Source organism: Thunnus albacares, chromosome 13, assembly GCF_914725855.1.
Source record: "Thunnus albacares chromosome 13, fThuAlb1.1, whole genome shotgun sequence".
Taxonomy (NCBI): Eukaryota; Metazoa; Chordata; class Actinopteri; order Scombriformes; family Scombridae; genus Thunnus; species Thunnus albacares.
Window position 1 is genome coordinate 8,297,528 of NC_058118.1, and position 26,440 is coordinate 8,323,967.

Here is a 26,440-nt window from a genome sequence, read left to right on the forward strand (position 1 = left end):
TGACATTTCAAGTTAAGACGCCACTTAAAATAATTGTAGATGAACAAGCGCCTCCTACCCACCCTGTTAAGTGATATTAGATATAAAATGACTAATGATGTTTAAATCAGAAAACAAATAAATAAATAAAACTGAATTAGTGCACACATTGTGGAACACAGTCATCCTCCTCTCCCTCTTTTCCATTAACATATGAATCTCTTCTGGCTGATGATTATGATGTTGTGTTTTCAGTTTCCAGTTTTCTTTTTATTTGTTGTGTGCGTTCCCAACATACTTACATAAAGTACACTGAATGTAGAATAACATTCACAAAGATGGCATATTCATAAAACTTATAGGAACAGTCTCTGCTTGATTTTAGTTTTAATATGTAACGTCTGCCTTGAGCTACAACCGAATCGATCAAAGTTTACTTTCTTAAATGAACTTCTACCCAGTGACATGAATCGTAAAAAAAAAATGTCCTTGATGTTACTTTAAAGTCTATTCAGAATTGTCTTCAGCACCACGGTCAGTCCATGTTAAAAAGCTCTTGACGGCTTCTGCTTTGGGAAACGTGTGTAAAAATTTAAGAACATTCATAGAAACTCTCGTAGAAAACACTTTTAAGATTGATCACTATTGGGAAACGGCCCAGTTTTAGAACTGCACAGAACTCTAGTGTGCATACGTGCTTTCATAGCACTGATTGGCACAAAATGTTTTTTTCACTGTGTTGAGAAGGGTATTACCACATCATATGCTGTAGACAAGAAAAGAAACCTTTTTCTTACCTGTTTGTGCATACTGATGTTGCTTACATGTCCTGAAACACCAGCATGTCAACACTTGAAATAATTTTCGATGAGTGGGTGCTTTGTGTCAACAACTCAAATTTTTACAGTATATTCCATAACAGACGTAAACTGACCTTCGTTTGCCTTATGATGTTAGCTTGGAGTGAGACAAATATAAGACCTACTTGGACTGCAGGAGCTTTCCCGTTCATGGACATTTTGTTTACAACTGTGAGTGATTTATGATTTGAAGGGGACACAAGTGATAATGCCTTCAAAATTGAGCTTTCATTTCTAAAGCACATACAATATTTTGTTAGAATGCAACTGTAAAAACGTGTTTGGACATTTCAGATCTCTGGCACAAGGTGACATGTTTAATAATGTCTGTAAACATTTACATCAGGCTCATCCACTGCCTGAAAATGTGGCACTTACCAAGCACGCCGAGCCGATAGTTCATGGTGACCACAATGACATTTCCATATGCGGCAAGGACGCTGCCATCAAACATGTTTCCTGAGCCCTCCATGTAGGAGCCGCCGTGGATGAACAGCATCACTGGCTTCTTACGACGATCCCGAATATCTGCATAACACAGACAAATAATGCCGTCCGTTATTTTCATGTTCATTCTTTTTTTTTTTTTTTTTTTTATTAATTCTTTACCACAATGTCAGTTCCTGTTCAGCTTAAGACTCCACAGGCAACAGGTAGTCTACCACTTTAATCTGACAGCTCTGGCTATGTGTAACTGCAGCAGTCCCCTAAGTAAAAAGATCCATATGCAGCATTTTCTATCCTCCTACAGTCAGTGATTCACTAGAAAAAAGAAGATGAAGATACTAAGTATGAAACATTTTCAGTAGACTGCCTTCAAGTTGGCAGCAAGTATTTCATGTCTGCCCCACTGGGTTTATCCTCTATATTTTATTCTGTGATGTCAGTTTTCCCCTGTCCTGTGCAGTGATGGTACCTTCCCAAACTGTTATTCCCCTCCATGTGTGGAGCAAATGGTGCAGCCAGTTCTGATGCCCTCTCTGTTATTGGTGTCTTTGTGCCCATCAGTGTGTTGCTATGGTTCACTCTGTCAGCCTGTGTGCCCCCCCCCCCACCCCCCGCCTTACCAAAACCCCCCTCTCGTAGCGTCTGTGGTATGGTCTGAGTGTCTGAGCATGGATAAGGCTGAGAGAGCTGCCAGTGAAGCCCAGTTAGGCTGAGCGTCTGCACTGTGCAGGGCCTGTGGATAATTTGTATGAAAGCCAGACCAAGTGGAAACATAAATAACAGCCACAGCATCTGTTTACCCTGATGAGCTTCAGCACTCAGAGATGGGGGAGACCGAGAGATAGGAGGAGAGAAAGAGAGATAAAGGGGGGTAAGACAGAGAGAGGAAGGGGATGAAAATAGGACAGCGTGAGAGAACTGAAGAGGGTGGGGGGGGGGTAAAGACATGGATGTGAGGTTCACACCAACAACAACAAAAAAAAAGAAAAACATGATAGCGAGGATGAAAAAACATGAAATGTTACAAAGCAAGTCATACACAGCGAGGTAGGCTAATGAACACTCAAATTCACACAGGATTCACACCGTATTCATACAGACACACACACACACACACACATGCACGCACGCACACAAAGACACACACACACACACACACACACACACACACACACACACACACACACACACACACACACACACACACACACACACTCACACACTCACACACAAACTCTTGCATAGGCAGCTGCGATGCTGAGTCGCTATGGAAACTGCTTCTCGCTAATAGAACTGCACCAGCCATTCCATTGCACCGACTCACTGAATGCCTGTTGCCGTGGTAACAAATTCTACTCACGTATTTGCACACCCGCCTGCATCACCACCTGAATCTCAGGTTACACATGCACTTGTGTGCGTCACTCAGTCGCACGCACACACACAGGCACGCACGCACACACGAGTGAACGCGGCAAAATGGCACATATGCCTTCGCACATGCAGGCATCTTTTATGGATCATACGAATGACACAAGCAGACCGTCTAAAAATAAAAATTTCAGTCCTGCACTCCAACGAGCTGCTCTTTTTCTTCTCTTCTCTGGTGTATTCTGAAGCTCTGCTGATTTCCCAGAGGATATGTAAACAAGTTCAATTATCCCAGCATTACCAGGACAGTATAGAGGAGTGACATGTCAGCGGGCCGTCATCATTTGCAAACGAAACCCTCAGAGAGAGGGAACTTATGCAATGACATGTAGCTGCCATTGTAAAGGCCCGTTCAGTATTTTTTTACTGTTAAATTACTGCTTAAGTGCTGTGTTTACTAAGGCGTAAGCATAATTGATGTAAATCTACCTGTAAAGCAACAAAATAACTTCCATTTAGAAGTTGTTTAGTGTTACTGTGTGTACTGTCAATACGTCTACTAGTGACAGGAGTGTTTTTAAGAGGTGGTGGGGCGCCTCTTGTTTACTTTTGGATCATGGATGGTGTATTTAATAGGGTGCCTCTTTTCAAGCAAGCCTCTGCTCCACTAGCCTTTACCAGGAAATGCATTTTGCCATTGAGGCTGTTTTTCTATAAGGCTGAAACATGATAGTGGAGTTTTCCGAGTTAAATGGGTATTTAAATGTACTGATGTACTGGACAGTAACATTTCAGCAATTTTAACTATGATAGATTAACTATTATGTCACCATTTAGCAACTACAGCTCTGTGGAGGTTTTCATAGTGCACCACTGGCTCAAGACTCATTTACGCATTTAAAGGACAATTTTTCAAGTGTGTCTTAAAACAACAGTCAGGTTTTCCTCGCTGTATTTATTCCTCCTGTTCATACTGGCCATTAAAAGATCCCCTTCAAATGTGCTTTCAATGTAAGTGATGGGGGCTAAAATCCACTGTGTCCACCCAGTCATTTTATGCAAAAATGCACTTAAAAGTTGATCTGAAGCTTATATGAGGCTTCAGCAGTCTGAGTTAGTCATATCAAGTGGATATCTGCCACATTTACAGTCTTTTTAGCATCAAATTCCCTTGATGTGTTTCCTCGGACAGTGTTTCCCTGTTGAGCTGCGTTAAAATGATTAACGACTAACGTTGAAAGATCTACTTGATTTGACTGATTTGGACGGCTGAGGCTTCATATTAGCTTCAGATAAACTTTTAAATACATTTTTGTACAGGAGGCGGCTTGTAGATTTTGGCTCCCATCACTTACATTGTAAGTGCCTTATGAAGGGATCTTCTAACAGTCAGTATGAACAGGAGGGATGATCACATCGAGAAAAACCTGTTTCAATATTCATCATTTCTGACTAATGATTTAAGAATTGAAAACTTGTGAACCTATCCTTTAAGTTGTTTACTTCTGAGAACACACATAGTTGAATAATAATAATAATCATAATCATAATCATATAGTGTTCAAGTATATCAAGGTTATTTCTGTATAAAATACATAGCAATAAAACTCAAACTGGGATATTTCACTCCAAAACTTTTTTCCTACTAATTCAGAACCACCGAAACCCCTCAAAAATTCCAAACTGAAATATTTGCTAAGCCCAATAAAGGCTAGGAGTAAGCCTAAAAAACTAAATGGAAATTAAAAAATCCATTCATCTTGGAATAAAAGATAAAAAGCTCATGCATACCTACAATACCTTAATGAAAGGTGGAAAGGAAAAAAAGTCCAAATGGACCTCAAAGAAGAAAACGTCTTGCGCACTATCTCATCACCTGTGCATGCTTTATTCTAATAACATTTTGGGGCTGCGAAACACTGAAAACCAGTGATAAGAGATTTTTGCTACAGCAGCTAGAAATGCAGATGTCTTTCTTAAACACATATATGAGGCAGGTGTTTTGCTGAGAATACAGGAATTTGTCTGGCTAGGCGACAAATGGCGATGACAACAAACTGATGATATTTCATCATCTGCACTTTTGGTCGATGCAATGGGGTCGCAGGGTGAAAGCGTTTCACTCAACAAGGAGCTCACTGTCTTTCCTGCCTACCTCCAAGACCACCCCCCCCCTCCCCCCACCTCACACCTATTCTCAATTATAACATCTTAACTCCCAACAGAAACTGCCTACCTCCTACTTTCTCATTCCTCTGGTCCTCTCTCATTCATCCTCCTATGGGAATCTCAATTGATTTGGGTGTAAAAGTTTTTCTCCTGACACAGCACTTGAATGTTTTTGCACCCAAACCCACACCTGAGCGGTGCAGTTTCTCGCAAATAACTTTTGAAAAAATAAGATGCTAATAATAGTATTTTTTTCAACCACGTTTTGGAACCTGCATCCAATCCATACCTAAGCAATTAAGTGAGGAATTCAGCCCTATCCGAGCCCTTCTGATCCTGTCAAGATCCGTCAGGTGTCGGCATAAATGTCAAACTCTCTCACCCACCCTCTCACTCTCTCTTTTTTTTTTTCTACATCTCTCTCACTTTCAAAGCTCTATAAATGTCATTTCATCATGCACTTGTCTTCATTATGACTCCCCCCCCCCTCCACCACCCCCCCCTTCTCCCCCTCATTGCCCTCCCCAGTACTCTCGCAGTGCTCAGCTTTTCCTTTTCTTTCATCTCTATTCTATCATTCCGCTCCTCTCTTCGACAATCCTGCATGAATCCTTCCTTCTGTTTTCACCGTTAAGAAACCACACAATTGGATTAGCTACATCTGTCTCTTTTTAAACCAGAGCAATTAGAGATGCAAGGGAGAGAGAATTGAATACCCAAATAGCACAGAGCTCAAAATACAAACACACACACACACACACACACACACACACATATTGGCACAAATTAGAGCACATGCACTCAGGCGTAGATTTGCACATGCACTGTGCTCGAGTAGACCCGCATGCACAAATGGAGATGTAATGCACTCTATGTGTGCAACATGCTATGTAATATACAGTATGTCTGGGCACGTGTACAGAAACAGATGCACATGGTGCCTGCATAGATTTTGGCCGCATCAGTAAAGAGTAAGAGCGTCTCCGTGTGACTGCAGTCAACTTGATAATGATAATGCAGAATCCTACTTTAAAAATGAGGAATTGGAGAAAGGCTTATAAAATTGTGACAGTAAATTAGCAGACCATGTGTGGTAAAAAAAAAAAGGAACTTAATTACAGGAATAAAAGGTGAAAAAGGACTAAATATTGATTTTCAGTGATGCATCACATAGGATAGTCAGCGTGTGGTTGATCAACCACATAGCAACCAAGAAAGGAAACTCAATTCGCTTTCTGTGCAAGCATCCAAAAAGCAGCATTTTAGCTAAATGGGTGCTTATGAGAAGCAATGACAGATCTGCGTGCAGTTAACGATGGTGAAAATGCATCTATTTCCTGTTTATATGTCTTACATGTAAGAAGAGTGTGATGTGCACATAGAGTGATGTGTGTAAGGTGATTATTAATAAGGATACAAACAAAACAACTCCCATGAAGATTGAAAAATAGAGCACAAGGAGGAAAAAAAAAACAAAACATGCAATTAAAATACCTTCATCCCTCGGTCTGTTCATCGTAGACTCGTCATGTTTTTTTGTGAGCGGACCTAAGGTTTAGAGAAAAGGAAAAGGGAGACACAACGGACAAAAATTCAAGAAGATTGCATTTGCAGAAAAAGAAGAACAAGAAAGGCTTAAAAAGAGAAAAAAAAATCACATCTTACATCTTACACTCTGTTATTTTTCAGGGACTGTACAGCTGAAGACAAAATGTTTACATGGATTACAAGCTGGTTCCTGAAAAGATAACCCCCAAACTCATCTGTTTTAACTGCTTAGGATCTAGTCACGGACTGCCTCGTAAATGACCCCAGAGGCCACTTCTCCTCAACCCCTTCTCCCAATCAGTCCTGACACACTGCTGCTTTGTAAAGAAAAATCAATGGGCAGAATCAAGCCATCACTCTTTTTCGGGTCAGAAAAAGGAACAGAGCGCCAAGATACTGTGTGTCCTGCTCCCTCTCAGGTCAGTGTTGCAGTCCTAAAGCAAAAGTCCTTGCACGAGACTACTGTATGCTGTCAAAACAGGGCAGGCCCAGATACTCACTCCAGAATCCATGTGACCACGTATGCACATTGTGCACAGAGTAATACTGACATAGAAGCTGAAACGTGCTGGCTCTTTCCTGCTGCTTTCTGATATTTACACGGCCTGCGAAGGCTTGTGACAGGATTCCCCTCACCAAGGTCAAAGAGGAGCCCTACATTAAGCTTTAATGGTAACGCCAGTTAAATGCTCCATAGGGCGCAGCCAATAACAAGCTTTTATCACAGTGACCGACCAACGCCCTGACGTGTCAACCCCTGTAAGTCTTAACTGATAAGGATCCCATTAATTTGTTTTTTTCTCGGTGTCTGTCAGTGGAGCTTTCCATCAGCCCACAACTTCCACTGTGTTTTGTGTCGTTCTCAGTCACTGTCTACACACGCACGTCTTCAAGAAAAGCCATTAAAACACGCTCACGTTCACACACCCGCAGCCCTGCACACACTAAACGTACACACGCCACACAAGGCATGTTAACAGTGCCCTTATGATCTGTTGCTGTACTCCTCATACCCTCCCAGCAGCATGCTCCCTGCTCTCCGGCGGGGAGGCGTTGCAGTCTTCCATTTTAAAGAATACTCTATGTTGGGTTGCCAAGGGGTTTATCACTTTGCCAGTGCGCTGCTGACATGTCTGTTTCTACCATTCCGCTGTAAACCTCGCGGTGAAGTGACGAGATATACCCTTTTCACAGAGCTTTGCGTTTATTGATGAAGGAGACACTTGGCATCGCTGCACTCCGCCATTATAATGCTGCATTTTCATCCGGCCCTCTATATGAATGTGGTTTCCTGATATAAAATGTTTATCTTCCGTCTAAATGGAAGAGGATCAATGCTGAATGGATTTGCTGCATCCTCCCAGTACCACCATGCAGGCGCCTGATCCAGAAAGAGCTTCCTGCCATAGTTGGGAGATGGTACAGTAGTTGGTTGTGGGCTACAGAGCAGACAGGTAGACAGACCGGTAATGGATAGAAAGGCACATTAGTCCACCGTCTTGTCAGCACTTCCCCACTACTTAGCACCACTCTAAAACCACACCTCACCCGCTTAATGGAGACTGCTCTGATTTCATTCGTTTTCTAATGTCTAATAAAGAGCTAAACTATAAGTGAGGATAATCTGCACTCAAACAGACAGTCATGCTGTGTAACGGCCCGCCAGACTCCACCAAGACACTTTAGATGGGCATCATACCGAAACAGAAGTTGAAAGCATGAATATGCGGGGGAAAAAAAACAAATTCTCAGATAATCAATAGAATTGTCCTTAAATGTGTGTTACATACAGTAGCTACGACAGTATGTTTATGTATAGAGCTGTAACTAAGGATTATTTTCATAAAATGTCAGAAAATAGTGAAAAATTCTTACAACAATTTCCCTGAGCCCAAAGTGAAGTCTTGTTTTGTCAGACTTACAATTGAAAAACCCAAGGTATTAAAAAAAAATGAGAAAAGCATCAAAGCTTCATGTCTGAGAAGCTGAAATTGTTTGGGATTTTTCTTGATGTATGACTTAAATGATTAATCCATTATCCAAATTTTTGTCAGCTATAGTTTTCTGTTGATCCACCAACCAACTGACGAATCGTTTCAGCGCTGGTTGTTCATATTGTGGCATTGAGAGTCAGCATTGCCACAACCTAATGTTGCTAAGATTGTAGGTGGTTGTTATTTAACTGCTTGGTAAAAGGTTAATAAATAATTTAAGAAAAAATGAAATAAGAAAGTCTAGATTATTCACTTTTGAGAAAGAACCTCAGAATTCAACAGTGAAAAAAGTAGACTGAAACCAAATAAGAACAAGCAAACTTTTTAGGGTAAAAAAAAAAATCTTTCCCTTCTGCTCTAGCGGAGAGGCCTGCCGGTAGACTGACACATGTCACATGATATAAAGGGCGACTGGTCAGTGAAATACATTGGGCTACGCAGGAGCATTTAGCTTGGGTTGTCCCAGTGCTGTTTGACCTAATGCAGCTCCATCTCTCAGTCAGCAGTGTTTCTGTTCGGTTCAGTGAGCTAGTGGCCGGAGCGCAAGCTGTCTCCTGTCCCTCTCCATTTCCTCAGTGCAGTAAACGGGAAGAAGCTGCAGTATGTCATGTCTGTGGTGGCCTGTCTGCTTGACAAGGTGTCAGACACAGCTTCGGTTCAACCCCCTGCTTCCAGGCAGCAGGTCCCAGCACATGCAGTCCTCTCCCTCCCCGCTCTCCATCTCCCCAGCCTCCAGCACCATCTTCGCCTGTACCGTCCTGCCTCCTGAAATATGGTTTTTAATAAAGAGCACGGTAAATGGCTGCTCTAGCGGCAATAAAAATGAAGGATCTTAGGCCCTTGGCTGAGGAGTGTCTTGAGGAAATAGGAATGCAGTGAGACAGTGTTCTTGTCTCGCAGCCTGGTCGCGCAGGAGAGTTCGGGCGGAAGGAGGTGGGGAGCAAGAGAGAGATAAAGAAAGAGCGTAAAACTCACTGTTCAATCCAAGAGAACATTTGTTTTATTTACATTATTCTAAGGAGTTGTTTGAATTTCATTTTGAGTTGAGGAAGTAGCAGGCTACATAGTGGCCTGGTGGAGAAGGGCACTGAGCTCATTTGCATTCAGAACAGTGATCCCTTCTACCGCCATCTGCATAAAGATGGAGGAGAGAGGAGAGGAGAGAGGACAAGAGGCAGGGATGGATTCAGGGAGGAGAAAGCAGGAGGGGTGAACAGATGCAGAAAGAAAAGAGAGCTGTGACTTTTCTTTTTTTTTTTTTTGTCTAAAGAATAACACAAAGTACATGCTCAGTGAGAGTGTTTCTGGGTATGAAATAGATATAGCAGATAGGGGCATGACTTATGGTAGAATGGAAAGATAATATGTAATATTCTCTGGAGATTAAATGTGTCAAAATCAAATCGTGCAGGGCCAGATCTGGCACCAAGAGATTTTGATTCAGGCTGCATATGAATCTGTGCTGCCAATTCATTTTGGACCACCTACATCCGTCGTGAGTGGGAACGCAACTCTTCGCTGCCAAATCACAGCACAATACATCCACCCTTTAAACATGCCCGACCATCACTCACCAGCACCGAGTTACTTATGAGCTAAAAACGCTTAATCTAGCTGTAAAAAAATCTGTAAAAAAAAAAACAAAATCTGAAGGAAGGCGATCTCAAGACAGGCGGGAGACCAAATAGTCCTTGGCATGTTCTAGCCATCAGGACAAAGTCTTCAAGATATTTGAGGAAATTACCAGTTGCATCTTCCAGCAAGAGGAATGCGCTAAGGTTTTAAAACAGTTGGTATATGAGGGGGATGCAAGGTGAACGTGGATATGCATTCCCCTGTGAAAGCCTTCCAAACAAAACAGCAGAACTAAAGGCATTTAAAGCTGCTATAGGTCTGACATAACCGCAAGTCTAACACCATGTAAACAATTTGAGGGATTGTGACAACGGTTATACATGTGAAAATGTAGTGTGTTTGATTTCAGGGGCACTTCACTCTCCTCTAGTCTCTATTTCTCTCTCACACACGCACACATACGGTAAAACATATCCTTGGGGACAGCATCAGCCTTGTGTAAGCAGTGACCCCTGACAATAAGTGACAGATTTCTGACAAGCAGACAGATGTAAAATCGGTTTCACTCATTTGCACACCTTTTCCCCGGGGGATAAGACAGGAGACACCATCCGTTCAGTGAATATGGGATATGTTTAGTGTACAGAATACATACTGTAGCTCCTGTTCCACCCATGTACCATTCACATTACACTAGAGTAATACTCTAGCTTATGGTTTCAGATTTAGAGTTAAAATACAACAATGTTAGTTGGAAAGATTGCACACCACTCTTGACTAATCCAGAGCTTGACTTCATGTGTGAGCAGCAGCAGTAATGCATAAACATGTGTTGGTTGAGTACTCTCTTCAACTCTCAGGTGAGCCCATTAATCATAGACTTTTTAACATTTTATCATTAGACTTGCTTTCTATCGTCAGTAGCATATGCTCTGCCTCCAAAGTTAGACTTTGATCCTGTGTTCTTTTACCTGCCCATCTGCTTTTTCAAACGCTCTCCACAGGATCATTAAAACACGAACACCCAGATAGCCCAAGTAGAGGTGAAGGTTTTGCCTTATGGTGATCTTGAGTTTTCGGCTAATTTCGCCCCGAGAGGCCGACACAAGGTTGTGTTTGGCCATGTATTGTATTTGTTTTATTTTCTAACTGCAGCACTAACGTTAGAAGCTTTCATTACTTTTGATTTTCATCTGACCTTATTAAAACCCAAAATGTAGAAAAGTATTAATGTGTTAATAATAACAAAAATAATAATAATAATGAATAATGAAATGTATTATATAAGGGCTATGCATGAATATATATTCCTTTTGTTTGGCAACAAGTCATTCAAATGCACAGTATGTTATATCACATTGTGATGTTACTTATGTTAGACCAGCTGTTAGAGCTCTTATGAACAAACTCTGGTAAAACTCCAGTAACAGAAATCAGAAAATACTTATTTGGGATATGGGAGGGTTAGTGCTGCGTAAAAAGTAATGTCACAGACATAGAGCATATGGAAATCCATTCTGTTTACCCATAGTTTACAGCTTGGGTCTCTGAGACTCCAAATAGAAGCTGTGACATGTTTGAGAAGCAGATTTTTGAAACATGTCATCAGTTCACGATCATCATCGTAAGCAACTCTCATAAAATGAGTTAATTAAGTGATAAAACAACATTATGTATGTCATTAAAGGCTTCACCAGCTCAGTTAACAGTAATGTAATATATGTAAATGTGAATGTTAGTCTTTCAGATAAGAAGATAAAATGATAAAAAATATGCAAGTCCAGTTTACTTGTTGACTATTAAAAGTAAACTTCCATTTTCATATATGCTGTGGATACTGTGAAATCAGGGTAATTTATAAATCTTTAATATAAGCTCTGACTAGCTTTAGCACAGCAAATCTGTGATCAAATCTGATAATATGATCCAACCTTGTACAAAACAGATTAAATGGAATAGTTAAAATATGCTGGTTGTCCTTACTTACATTATGACCAAATCGATCTATGGCTTTATTGACCACGAAGCGGTCAACAAACCTGTAGTAGTTATGCTAGCTAGCTAGGCTACGCAAAAACATCTGTGTGATCAATGCAATTATCTGTAGTGGCTTTTGAGCAACACTGTATTAAAATGGAGTAATGTTATTAATTTGACAAATTCTACAAAGAAGAAATTAGTAGAATGTAAGAAACAACAGATTAATAGAAAATAGTGTTATTGGAAAACATTCTCGATGCAGGGACTTGTGGACTCCAGATCTTCTCCTCTACTGGTTGAAGTTGCAAAATGTTAACGGTGTCAGTGAGTCACTGTTTGATTTAGAGCTTCACTTTGTACAGTCACAAGAATTAATGACTTATCTTGCATTGCTCGTGCAAAAGGTTAATAACGGCAAGCCAACACAATTAATATTATTAAGATATAATATTCAGTCAAGCTAAAACGTAGCATGTTGCAATGTGGCTGTAACTGGTACACAAAGCAGCTAATTACTAGAACATGTTCAGTATGAGTTTTGAATATTTGATAACATGCTAGACTTAATTAAATATGAGCAATAAAAGTATAATGTATCTAACTGCTTAACAGAGTATTAGCATCAAGAAGATTGTATATGTGGATACTGTATACGGAAGAATATACATCTGGAAAAACCATTAGTCTCAATAACCAATAGTAATTGAGACTGACATTAACACAAACCCAGGGGATTATCGGAGAATATATTCTTTGGTAATCTCCTGGGTGTCTTTTGGCTCACGCTATAGAGGTTTCCTTCCACAAAATCAAATCCTTACTAACTTATTAAAATGACACTATTACAAAGGAGTACTGGAGTGTATTGACACACATATTAAATTTGAAAACGAGTAGAAAAGTACACGCTGTTCTTACACTTTGAATAAGTTGAGCCAGAAACTTGACTTTTCTCTCAGTTTGATGCAAAGAGGGAGGATTTAACAGATCTAGGATTTCACACTTACACTGACCTTTTTCTGACCCATTCCAAATGCAGTATGAGTATGAGAGTTTAATCTCACTCACCATCTTCAGTGGGTACATAAATGTTGAGGTAAAGGCAGTCCTCACTCTGGTTCTGAACATAGGTTGCTGCAGCATCCAGGTTGTCTGTGAACCACACTGGTAGCATGATCTCAGGTAATACCCCATGCACGTTCTGGGGACACACGGGTGCAAAATGGGTGGCATTGCGAATCTCCTGCCAGGAGCCTGGAGCTTCAGGAGGCTGGAAGCGGCGCTCACCGATAGGTGCAGTGGCGTATGGCACACCTAAGTACTGTTCCACGGGGCCCAAGATCTCATTGTTGAGCTCCTTCCTGATACCACGTATCTTCCCATAGGCTGTGGACACTATGGGGTGTTTTAGGTCAACCCGTTGACATGAGGAAAGGGTCAGGTGTAGCACTAGTCCCAAGAGCCACACCAGACAGTGATTAGCAATCTGCTGAGAAGTATAATGACGTTTCCCACCATAGCCTTGGTGGCTGGCAGCATTGAGAGGAAAAAACAACATGTCCAAAATAAAGGCTCTTTTAGTCATATCACTGGGACTTCAGCTGAGTGTAGAGAGGGATCACAAATTCAGTGGGTTATGGGATATAACAAAGGCAAAAAGAGGATTTGTGGAAGGGGGCAGGTTAACTGATTTCCTAAGGTGACATGGTGAGGTGGTGGAATAGGTAGCATTCTCAGGTAGGACTCTGTGGTCTCATCCGACTTCCTCTGTAGAACTCCTGATGGGTCCAGAGCTGCAGTCAGGAAGCCAATTACACCTGGAAGAAACAGACAGGTTGCAGGAGTCAGTGTATGTGAATAGGTGTGTCTTTAAGCCCTGTCAGGCAAGAGTTGATTTTACAAAGGATGAAGTGCCCATTGAAACAACTCAAAAAAAAAAAAAAGAAAAGGAAAAAAAAGGATAAATGACACTAAGGGACACCAAGGGTTAAACCTGTTTTGTCATGTGATTTAGTGGTCTTATAGAAGATGATCGATTTAATGTAAAAATGTTTAGTCGGTGACAAATTACCCCCTTGTGGTAAAGTTGTTTTACTAAATACCACTGTGACACCATATGTCTAGTACTGAAATCATCCAAACACCAATGACGCATCTACACAGAAGCCAAATATGCAGACAACATGCACACAACCAATGGCTCAAAGCAAACCGAGCAACTAATGAGCAACAATTATTTATTTTATAGGTGAATAATCAATGCATTGGTCAAATGAATTAAAAACTCAACATATGTACTGCAGTGGAATCCACCTGCAATGTTTCATTTACCAGAAATCAGCAAACGTTTATTTGAAAATAATTTAAAAACGATTTAAGCCTAATGTGCACCTGACGTAATTCATTCCTGGTTGGCAGCAGATGACATAGCAGCAATAAATTATTGAGGACATCATCACCATTAAATATGGACTACTGGATCATGTCTCCACCTCGAATGAATTTATACAAGTCATTTGTTTTTCTTATGTAGTCACCCAGTGTTGTGTATTATGTACTTATGCAATATTTCCAGAGATACTGTACACTAATAGATTTGTATACAAACTGTATCATGATAAATTCCTCAACAACTTTGAATTTCATTTGACACTTTTCAACTTGAATTGTTGAAATGAAACATGTTTTGCTCGTCTTATAGAGGTTACCACGACTACAGGCAACCCCTTTAAATGTTGTCCTATTTCACAGGCTTCACTGCTGCTGATAAAGTAGTGCAGCAGAAATGGTGTCTTAATTAGGACATATAAATCTTCACTGAGTATGAAAGCACCTGTAAATTTGCTACTGTGTGGCATTCGTCAACAGAAGGGCATTTATTGTATCCCTTGCTTAATTTATCTTTAATGCTAGCTAGCCAGCTCATTGCTACTTAATCACCAGCTGCCATGGAAAGTGACGTGCATGTGGTTTTCGCTGTTTCTATTTATTTATCTTTTCTTTTGTGCAACCACAATGCCATCTAACTGTAATATCAATATTGACTCACAACATAAGTGGCATTTGTAGGCTGCATTTTATCACTGCTTTTCATGATAAGTAGTAGTTGTTTGACCAGTTACGCTAGGCTCTGGGGCCTGTTTAAGCCAGATTTACAAACACAAACACGTGCTGCCTTCACTGTCTTGTATCTTGTGATTGTGTCTGGAGTCCATTTCATAACTGACATCCGAATGTGTCTCAAATTCAATTCCTGTCGGATGTCAACTTCCAAAACACTTCTGCAATAGCGGCTTGTGTGTTGCCTCCCTAATGCATTTTGGGTGCAAACACTCACAGCTGCATTTAGAGTTGTAAACTTGCGATCACATCACCCCGGGGACACTGGGGTGCTAACTGTGGAAAGATCCAAAGGTAGAAATTTAACAAGTTAACATAGTTCATTACTGAAGTTTTATTCTGCCTTCTCGTATTCTCAGAAATACTAGAAATGAAACATGAACTCCAAAATGTCTGAAACAATGAAGAATTTGGGTTTTGCAATTATTATGTGGGAATGTGAGCTTCCAATGAACATGTGAAGGCAGAGTCACGTGTCTAGAAATACTTTGTCTGATTGCAAAAATGTAATTTGTGGTCCAAAGGGAAACTTTTTCAATGACCATGGTGTAATGTGGCCCCAGCTTCATATTTTCGTCTTGCAGATAATTACAGTACTTTGAAGTGTAGAACAATGCTCGTCTTGTAATTAAATTCAACCCACAGAGAACACAAATAAATAAAAGAATGTTCACACATCAGTCTGAGGAGTGAACAAGCTAAACCTTATTGGCCCCGCACCCTTTTCAGCCATCCACACTGTGTCAGAGTTAGCCTTTTCCTCTCAACTCAGTTCAGTTGGTTCTTGCTTCCACATCATTACAGATGAATGGGCAGTGCTTATCTCACTCTGGCTTTGGGAGACGGAGTCGTTTAGGTGTGATAAAGGCTTTATGTGGCGCTAACTGTTGGTTGAATGCCACCTCATCCGTCCACCCTCAACCCTGCAATATCCACACTCCACTGCCAGCCAGCAGACACAAGGGATGATGGTAAAACGCAGCAGAAAGATGGCGTGCAATATTACAGGATGTTGAAAGTTAGATGTGAGTGGTAGCCTGCTTTCATGAGGACAAAACAGGAACAAGCTGTCTGGAAAAATATTTGATTATTTAAGACCCTCTGAGTGACTCAGTTTTCTGACAACTCTACACATTCTGGTGAGGTGGTAAAATTTGTCAGGACACTCTGAATTGTCATCAAAAAGAACATTTAGTGTACATACATAGTCAAGCTGAAAATCCAACTTAATGTGAATCATACATAGTACATTTTACCCTAAAAGACTCATTGTGAGGAGGTAAGATTGCACGATATAGAGAAGCCAGTGCTCTTATTTTGGAACCAGAGAGACAATCCCTCCAGGAGTTTTTTGTGATTATCGCGGCCAAAAATGCTCAATTTTACAGCAGCTTTTCTCAAAACTTGTGATACAATTTGTGATATTTTATGCGCTCTTTTTAAAGTAAAATTGCAGGAATCGGGCAAAATTGCAAGCAAAGGAAAATAATGTGATTTTTTAAAAACTACTACCAATGAAGAATCATATGTACTCACTTCCTTCGATAAAAAGCATACTGCATATCACAGAAAGAACTACATTTCAATGCTAATTTTCAAATTTATGTTCTGAACATGAGAACCATGAGCTCAAAGTTATATAAAAAGGAAAATACGGTACTTGAGTTCCATTAATAAGCCTTTATTAAATAAACTTTCACCTCAACATTAGCACAAAAGAAAATCAGTCAATAATGCCATTAAAATAAATCCATTAACATAAAAATATAATTTCATTTCTAATGTGCCCATTTTTATGTTTGAGGAGGATTATGTCAATCTTTGCTGTCTGAACAACACATTAAGTTGTATTTTTCTGACTAACTGAATGCAAACCAAAGGCATAGTGCAGATTAAATGAAAAACAGTGCAAGTGCAATCTCTTACACCTATATAGGGGGTATACAACTCAAGTATGAAACTACAGGTCAGTGTCCTCTGAGTCATAATCCATCTCATTTCTCTCAAAAGCTCCACTGCAGAGTTGTTGGTTGTGGTACAAGAAAACCAAGGCTAAAAGGTTTGGTTTGTAGTTGCTTCTGTTCCTTGCTGAATGCACACTGTAATGACGTAAGTTACCACGACACAAAATGCGACAATTGGTCCAAATCACAAGTGGCCTATTGATTTGGCCATTAAATGTGAAAAAGTTAAATACTGTGGAGATTTGTTGAATTTATGTTAATTATTGCAAATGCAAAATCACAATTTTCTGGAGGGACTGGAGACTGGAGAGAGATATGTCCCCAAACTGTTCATCTTATTGTGTTTTGTGACAGCCAAGTATATTTTAAGGAGTAGTTACATTTTGGGAGATCCAACTTAAAGATCAATACCACTCTCATATCTGTCTGTTAAATATGAAGCTACATTTAGGAGACAGTTAGCTTAGCATAAAGACTAGATGTGGAGAGGCCTTGCTCTGTCCTAAGATAACAAACTCTACCTACCAGCACATCTAAAGCTCCCTAATTAAAACAATGTATCTTGCTAGTTTAATCCATACAAAAACTGAAAACAGTTACGTTCAATGTTCATTAAATAAGCTAGAATTTTGTTAATTAGTAAGCTTTAGAGGCGCTAGCAGGCAGGTTTTGCTACCTTCGGGCAGAGCCGGGATAGCTGTTTCCTGTCTAAGATAACTAGCTGTTTGCTGTAGCTTTATATTTAAAAGACAGATATGAATGTGCTATCAATCTTTTCATCTAACTCTTGAAAAGAAGGTACATAAGTGTATTGTTCAAAATGTCAAACTAGAAAGCAAGAAGACCAGATGTGGAAGTGTGAACAGAACCACCTCAAGTCTGAACACAACCCAGCCACAAAAAATAAAAGGGATGTATGGGATGTTCAATAGCAAGACTGAAAATACTCACTGAAGTATATAAAAACAAACACATTTCAATAACTATATAATATACACTATAAAGTATATTGTATAATACATGTGGTTTCAAATAGCATTATAAATTACACAAGAGCTGTTGTCACTGCCTGCTATATTTCCCTACACATTTGGATTTTAAAACAACCATCTGTGCTTGTATTGTATGTAGGCACATGTGACTGAACATACAGCACAATCCCAAGGTCACACCACCTTTAATAAACACAGTAGTTCCAAGGTTGCACACACTAGTGCTTCCTTACATCTATCCACCTGCGCTTTCTGTAAGGATAGCACAAGTGTGGGTCAAGTGCAGCCTGTCAGACTGCTCTTTCTATCACTCGCCTCCCTGCGTATACTAGCAATGACGTACACACACATGCGTAAAATCCAATGAGGCATCAGATGTTGCATGTGAATCAACGGTGAGCACAAATTGGTCTGTTCTCAGCCTCTCACATGTGACTTGCAAATGGTAGTACCCTAACATCCCTAACATCTGTTCACGTCAACCATCCGTGAGCTGAGATGGCATTGAGCGTGCATCCTCACACATAAAATGGGATAAACTGACACACAAATCACCAGGCTGATGTAAACTGTTTTCGTTTTCTGTTTTATATAATGGGTAGTCCTGTCAGGTGAAGCTGTTTGAGAAGGTAATGTCTCCCTGCCAGTGGGACACTTTTATGGGTATGTTTAAATTGAACGGTCAAAGTGGTTTGAGAAAACTTTGCAGAATGGTGGTGTTTGAGGAGAATGTTTGCCTTAGGATTTTATATTGCTTTGCTTCCACTTTGGGTGTTAAAACCAAATGCACTGCTTCAGCTGTCAAGCTGCTCTCCTCTGCTAGTCAACATCTGTGGATGACAGGCAGCTTAGCAAGCCAGAAACAGTGCTGCATTTTTGACTAAACTTGAGCATCTGCTATATACTGTCACTGTGCTGAGAAAAGGGACCATTTTTAATTTTAAAACTAAAATGAACCTCTGATGGCTGCATGTCGTGTTCTCTGGACACCAACAATGTCTAGATGAAGTAATCAGTCATCTTTATGCATTTATTTGTGATGAGAAAGAGAACTCTCTTTGGAAAGAGACATCCGTAGAGGAATTTAAAGTTTGTATGCAATGACAGAAAGCAAATCGGTATGTACAAAATGAGTTGTTATGAATTAACTGCACAGATTGCAAATGTGTATTTTATAAGAGTTTATGAGATTTCTGTAAAAAATCAGTAGATTTTGTAGATTTCACAAGAAAGTTGGACTATCAGTGAGCAAACATGCAGTTGAAAAGATGCAGTACTAGTCAAAAGTCTGGACACACCATCCCATTCTCTTAAATGAGAAAGTGTGTCCAAGCTTTTGACTGGTACTGTATGCCGTATTGATTAAAAGAGATGTTTAGAGGCCTTAATGTTCCTTTAAACCTTTAATGGACCAGGCAAGATGAATAAGTCGTCTTGTTGATGAAGTGAGAGGCTAGCAGAAGAGCATCTCCTGAACTGGATCTAAGATTAGACTTGTCAGCCTGCATATGTAGGCTCAGCCAAAGGGCCTCATCCTCTTTTCACACTAGACATTGAAGCTATCCAGAATCCGGCCCAATGCCTCCCTGTACAGATCTCCAGGGTGCACTGGGTGATACGGGAATAGGAAATAAGGAAAGACTTGGCTTCCACTTCTGAAAAGTGCAGCACGACATGAGAATTCATTTACTCAAAAGCCACAGTTCTCTTTGTGATCTGTAATAACTATATGATGCCGAGGCAACAGGGTATATAGGCGAAAGATTTAGCAGTCATACGGCATTGAACAAATTGGTGCATTTTAAAGTGGGGTACTGATGGACCAGTTTCAGCCTATTCTTGTCAATTAGGATCAAGTGTGATTCATTTGCTTTGAGTCCCAGCAAATCAAATCAAATAAAATCAATTCTGTGGGTTCATCAGTTAATTTCAGGTCACAACATCTGAATTTATTGGGGAAAAATAACACCACCAAGTGCCCAACTGATTTAAAAAGTGTCTTTTAATTAGATCAAATAGTTAAGCCCCAAAAACATTTTTGTCTTCAACTACGTGACGTGTCACATAATAGAGACTGAAGCCCTTGAAGACAAGGGGAGGGCCTTAGGGGGTAATAGGCAGAGATTCGGCTGACTTAATGTCAATCGAGCTTTTAACCATTTTAGGATTATTGTAATAGGATCACTGTTGAACCTCCTCAGAGGATACATACAGTATGTATTCTGTAATATATTCTTTCAAGCTGTGGAGATGAAAAATCACAGCTGATGTCAACAATGTCAATAAAGTCTTAGCTGATAATAATGGCTGTAAAATATTAAAGACCTGAGTAGGTTGGTAAAGAATTTAAGTCTGATGTAGCCAGTATTGGGATGATATACGCATAGAAACACATTGTATGTGTTTTTTGTTCTTTATGGAATTACATTTTTGCTCATGACATTGATGTTGGCTAGTCAGACAATTTATACATCACTATAAGCCAAGGCAAGATATCTCAGTAACTACAGCATTAGCCAAAAAGCCATAAAATTTGGAATGCATAGTCCTAGAGGATGATTTCTAATGATTTTTCATCTTGTACTATCACTACACCTACATTGTCATCCGAAATATCAACATTGAATGAGCAGATGAACGGGGCACATTTATGCTCACCAGTAGCCCACAGTCGCTGAGTGGTACTTTGATTGTAAGCTTAAGTGTTAAGTCAACAATAACTGTGACCTTGTATTGCCACTTTGTTCAGTTGCACCATCTCTACTAACTCTATAACTAAGTTTCCTGTCATCCAAACATTGTTGCAGTATACTTTGATGTTTTTTGTGGGTGAGCTTGGCTGTATCACACAGTAATAATTATGATCATGAATAGTGAAAATGTCAACAAACGTCTTTGGAGAACTTTTGCCCTGACGAAAAGATTCTGCTGATGTCAACACCTAAACAGTTACAAGTTTCTGTAAGCAACCAAGTGGTACCAGAGGCGATTCCCATCTCAGATGAACTAAGTTTGGATGCCAGACACATAGATACACATGAACACACAGGCCTACTGACTATAGTTTTTTTAATATATAATTTTAATTTTAAGCTTTTATATACATTTTTTTCCATCTCTGTGCCGATTTCTGGTTAAATTTCTCTGCAACAAATTTTGGACAGCATTATCCAAATAAAGCTTCATCTGTCTGGGAAAATAAACATTAGTTCTTGTCACAGTGTTAATTTCATGGTGACCCAATAATTGTGGAAACCCACTGTGTTGTTAGTGCTGATGAAGGCAGTGAACTTCAGCCCACAATTTATTCTATAAGCTCTCTAGACTCCACGAGCAGCTCAGTCAGATACCATGGCCGCCCCATCTGCCACTGCTTTCCCATCCTGATCTCACTGGATCCAGAAAAATGTGGGGCTATCCACAAGGAAATATCACTTTACACTTCATATAACTGCGATTAATCCAGGAAATGACTGCAAACATCTCAGTCAGTGGGATAAAGGCTTGCTGGACAGCAGCAGAGGCCAAGCTCAATTTAAAATACAGATTAAATTACATGTTTTTTTCTTCATTGCACTGCTGCACGGATTCATCCCAATAATTAACATGAAAACACAAGTTAAATTAAGAGAAAAAAAGTTAAAATGATCAAGTAGAAGTCAATTAAAGGGGTCTTAATGAAGCATCAAAGCAGATTAGCAGCAGCAGGCAGTAAGAGTGGATAGGAGATGTTAGACAAAAGGTCCTTTGTTACTGTTAGACCCCCAAAAAATCAATATGTTGCTGTTAGTGACCACTGTTTTTCCCACTTAACACCTGTAGATCACATGGAAAACCCTTTATCTTACAACTCCCAACACCAACACACAGACAAAGTAAGATATCCTGACAGCTACTGGCCCTTGAAATTTGGCACAGATGAACGCTGCTGCCTCTAGCGGCTTGTTACTTTTTATTTATCTGCTGTCTTAGCCTGTTTGGTAATTGTGAGTTGTTAAATGTGTCATAATAAAGCCGAGTAGTGTGTACAATCTGGTGACACACTAATTAGTGATGATCTAGGTGAAATGCTAGCTGTGCTAGCACGTGTATAGGTGTCTGTGGGCGAAACACACAGTTTGAGGGAGCGGTCTGACAGCTGCTTTGCCTCCAGCTTAAAGCTAATTTAAGAATAGAATGGCCCAATAAATTAAATAGAGAAGCCAGCTTGGCCATGTTGATTGTCCAGTCTCACTGCTATACGCTGCCTGTTAAGTGCAACAATCTGAGTGATAATGATGTTGCTGATGATAATCTTTTTCAAACCTACAATCTAGAGAAAACAGAGAAAACAGAAAAGGTGCAGAGATGAAGACAATGCATAAAGGCATGTCTGGAGGGGGGCAATTTAAAAAGGAGATTTACAGGATAACATTGAATTAACTAGCTTACGTTCCTCAGGCGGGCACGTTCAACACTAAGCCCCCCCTAGCAAAACTGCAATCAGCTTTATTCTTGACTCCAGACTGCAGGAAGAGTCGAAAGAGCCCGAGGAGCTCAGGCTGACAGGAAACTCAAAAGTCTGAATGTAGCCATGGGCCAGACGTTGCTTTAGCCTACTTTAAATGTGATCATTAAAATGTGACAACACCAAGCCAGAAGCCCACAATATCCCCCAAATTTACATCATCATGCTTTATCTTCAAGTGTGAAAGAGATACACTGCTCAGTGTTTTCTCTCGGTTCCACATAGGCACTTCCAAAGTATCCCATTCGACCGAGGAATCCCAAGTAATATACTGTTGCTGTGTGTCTCGTGTTCTTGATGTGGGTGTGTTACGAATGTTTAGCTGGCAATGTGCGAGTCTGACTAATTCATTACCGTCTGTGACAGTCACATTCAAACTGACAAGCAAATCCCACTTCCTTTATCTGAAGAAAGTCTGGATAGGACATGTAGTGAGATGGTGAAATAAAATGGCATAAAAGCCAGTATAGGCAACTATATAAATCTCTAAAAATATGTAATAATTCCATGAAAAAAATATCCCAAATTCACTGTTGAGTGTTGAGACTGCACTGTAAATATAGAGTATGTAACTAGATATCTCAAGACTGCATAGGAACATGGAGGGAATATTACTCAATATTTGAAATAAAAAATACTAGTTGTATCTGATAAATATGTAATAAAATCTGAATTTACTTGGTACCGGCATCTAGTTTCAATTAAGCCTTGTTCTCTGGACTGCTAGCCTCATATCAAATCTGTCCTCTATTAAAAGAGGCACCAGAATAGTTGGTTTATGTGTAATTTGTTCAAATTGTATTCAATGTTTATTCAACAACTTCTGCCTGTTGCCACAAATGACCTCTAATGTAAAACTCCGCATGCAGCCTGCTCACAGCAAAAACGAGGGTTTGTGATCACAGGAAGGAGTTAAAAAGTGTACAGTTGTGCGGGTGCGGACAGAGCAAAGTGTGAGGTCAGAACGACTTAAAAAAGACAAGGAGGAGTAGACATCAATGGCAGAGTGGGAAGCAGAGAGGGAAAAACTGTCTTGGCTAAAATAGAGGCAGGTGCAGGCAACAGGGGTGACATGCGTGGTTAAGTGGTTTGCTGAATGTCAAGTTACAGCTCATCCTGTAATCCCCTTTCTTAAAGCTCCACCATACTGATAGTCTGTGGAGATGCTCGGCAGCTAAAAGATGAAACCTGCCGCACACTCTACTATAATTAATGTATGTATTATTAGACCATAGCATGCTGAATCGCATATAATTAAACACTCATTTTAAAGCTGCAGATTTTCTGAGATACATCAAAGATATATATCAAAGCATACTGTATGTCTTGTTTTTGTCTGATAAAATACATTAAAAAATGACACTTTTACAGCCACTGTCACATCTTGCTTGTTTCAGTGGGTTTCACCTTCAGTCTGGTCTCATGGAAGTACTCAGTTGGATTGAGGTCAGGTGACTCAGTCAAGAACAAGCCGGTGTTTGGCTCAAAAAACGTCTCTATGTTTAGGATCGATGTCTTGCTGCATTGTTCTAAAGTTGGGGTATTATGTATAGAAACGGGCTACGAGCCCTGCAGTTCACCCGGTGTGGAGGTGAACATCCTTTAAACGTCCCTAAAGCTGAAAGTCAGCACTTTAACCTCATTTCACATCTGAGGCGCTGGAGTAGAACCAAAACACGTCACTGTCCCAGTATTTTCTGACTGCGCTGTACATATTTCCAAACAGCCTTTCTGTCATAAATAAGGTCGCCCTTGCAACTATTTTCAAACAATTTCGGGGGTGTCAAGAGGGAAGTAGCATGGCTGTTTACGGTGGTTTTGTAAGCCACAGATCCGTTTCTAGGAGGCAATAATCTGATGAAGTGCAGTATGTTATCAGGCATTTTAAAGTATTTTTTATATTTTCTAATTTATGCAGGATTTTATCAGATTTAGTGAGTAACCTGCCTTTTGGAAGATTGTAAGGTGAACTAGTCTGTCTTATACACATTTTAATAGAATAGAGAAACTACCAGGTTCAGTGAACATCAAACATTTAGCTCATTTTGGAGGCAAAATGGAAAAGTTACTGTTGTACACATTCCATCTCCTGCTGGCGTGTTTTGCAACAAAGCTATTTTCAGTCAATTAATCAACAGGGGGCAACTGACAGCCCACCAAGACAGAAGGTACATTTATGTCTGAACTAACAGCCCTGTATACTAATTAAGGCATTAATCCAGTTGTTGCAGTTGTCATATTAACACTGTCTGTTTATGTCAGGAGTGATGCGAGAATAACATCCCCAGATGTCAGCTCTTGCTTATTTATTTCTTAAAAGCATTCTTGTGTCAAAAAGGACGAGAGGGGATTTGACCTGAAATCACTGCTGGTGTGTTTGTTTACAAAGATGACAAGAAGGTGAGCGGTAGTAGGAGAATGCTTTTAGCTAACATTGAACAATGAGACTTTTATCAACATGTTCTGTGAAGAGATAAAGTCTCAGACAACAACAGGAGAAAAAAAAAGTCTTTCTACATTCTTCTCTATGTAAAGTGCCCCCAATCTGATCAAACATACCCCCTGCTGGGTGAAATCACTTTAATTTGAACTGTGTGCTTAATTGAAACTATCAGCTCAATCTCTGTTGTCACAGTAACAAGAGGGTTGCAACCATGATCCTACATTGTTCATATCACGTAATCAAAACCAAAACAAGACCAGCCTGTTATGTTCTAAAAATTACATCCAGAGACGTGAACCTCTTTGCATAAATAAATCATCAGTATCCACTTGCAACTGGATGTTTTCAAAACGTGTAGGCATTTTGTTACCTGTTATCCCCGCAGTCCCTCGTGTAAAGTGTAATATGCTTTTAGGGGCTTCTTGAGAGTGTGTGGCTAAGAGACACATGTCAGCCACACCTGCTTCATTCTTACATAAGATCATGTGAATACAAGGAAAGAAGAAATTAGGCTGGAAAAAGCACACATGGCTGACACCGTACAGCACATTTACACAATAATACTCATTGCTACTGAAGTGTGCAGTCAGTGGGGGGATAGGGAAGCACAGCTGCAGTCTGGATACTGCACCAGTGTGGGCAGATGAGGGCTGTGCCAGAGAACTGGAGAGAGATTTAAGTGACGTGAAGCGCAACAGAAAAGTAGGAACACGGAGTTATATTAGTGACACTGAGTGATATGTAGATGTAATGAGACATTATAGTGTATGTTAAGATGCATGAACGGTGACAGATAAGAGGGGGAACTTTAGGTTTGAGGGGGAGATACCTGGACAAGTTAAACTATATATAAGAATGAGGAAGGGAATGATTAGATTATTTGAATTGTGAGGATGACGAGGGCTGTGCTAGGACTGGATATATGCTTGAGATCATTATCACAATCACATTAATAGGAATATTTTTTTGATACTGATATATATCACAATATAATGTGATTGGCAAATGTATGCACAATCACATGTAAAATGATCAAATTGGTGTTCATAAACTGTACATCACTTGTATTCATTCCATCAATAACAAAAACTTCCCTGGCTCATTGTGTTAGTTTTAAATTACATTTTACTTGGAATAATTAATTGTGACAACAGAATTCACCAATATCACCATAGTAAAATACTCAAATCTTCACAAAAAGCAATAAACTTTTTTTTGCCATTTGAAAACCATCACCTTGGCTCCACGTCTCTATTCATACCCGAGCACTATTAGTACTGCAGGTTTGTGCTATACAGTACAGCCTATCAGTCTATTCTGAATAATAACGAGTCCTTTACCTCAGAGACTACGCTTGTTATGTTGTGTGGAAGAAATCCACACTTGGGGCTTGAGGCAGCGTGTTTTAAACAATATTGCATATGAATATTGAATGCAAGTCTGGTTTACAAAAGCCTTTGTCCAAATATAATGATATTACTAGAAGATAAT

At 39.9% G+C, this 26,440-nt stretch overlaps 1 protein-coding gene across 1 annotated transcript in view; it reads right to left on the reverse strand.

The window, feature by feature from the left end:
* The window catches only part of nlgn2b (neuroligin 2b), a 125,054-nt gene that overhangs the window by 20,221 nt on the left and 78,393 nt on the right, over nt 1–26,440 (reverse strand). Inside the window, exons 4-6 of the mRNA XM_044371049.1 lie at nt 12,992–13,740; nt 6,321–6,374; nt 1,218–1,367 (exon numbers count right to left, since the gene is read on the reverse strand). Of these exons, the coding sequence (XP_044226984.1) occupies nt 1,218–1,367; nt 6,321–6,374; nt 12,992–13,508 (721 nt within the window). The 5' untranslated portion in view covers nt 13,509–13,740. The remainder of the gene's footprint in view (nt 1–1,217; nt 1,368–6,320; nt 6,375–12,991; nt 13,741–26,440) is intronic.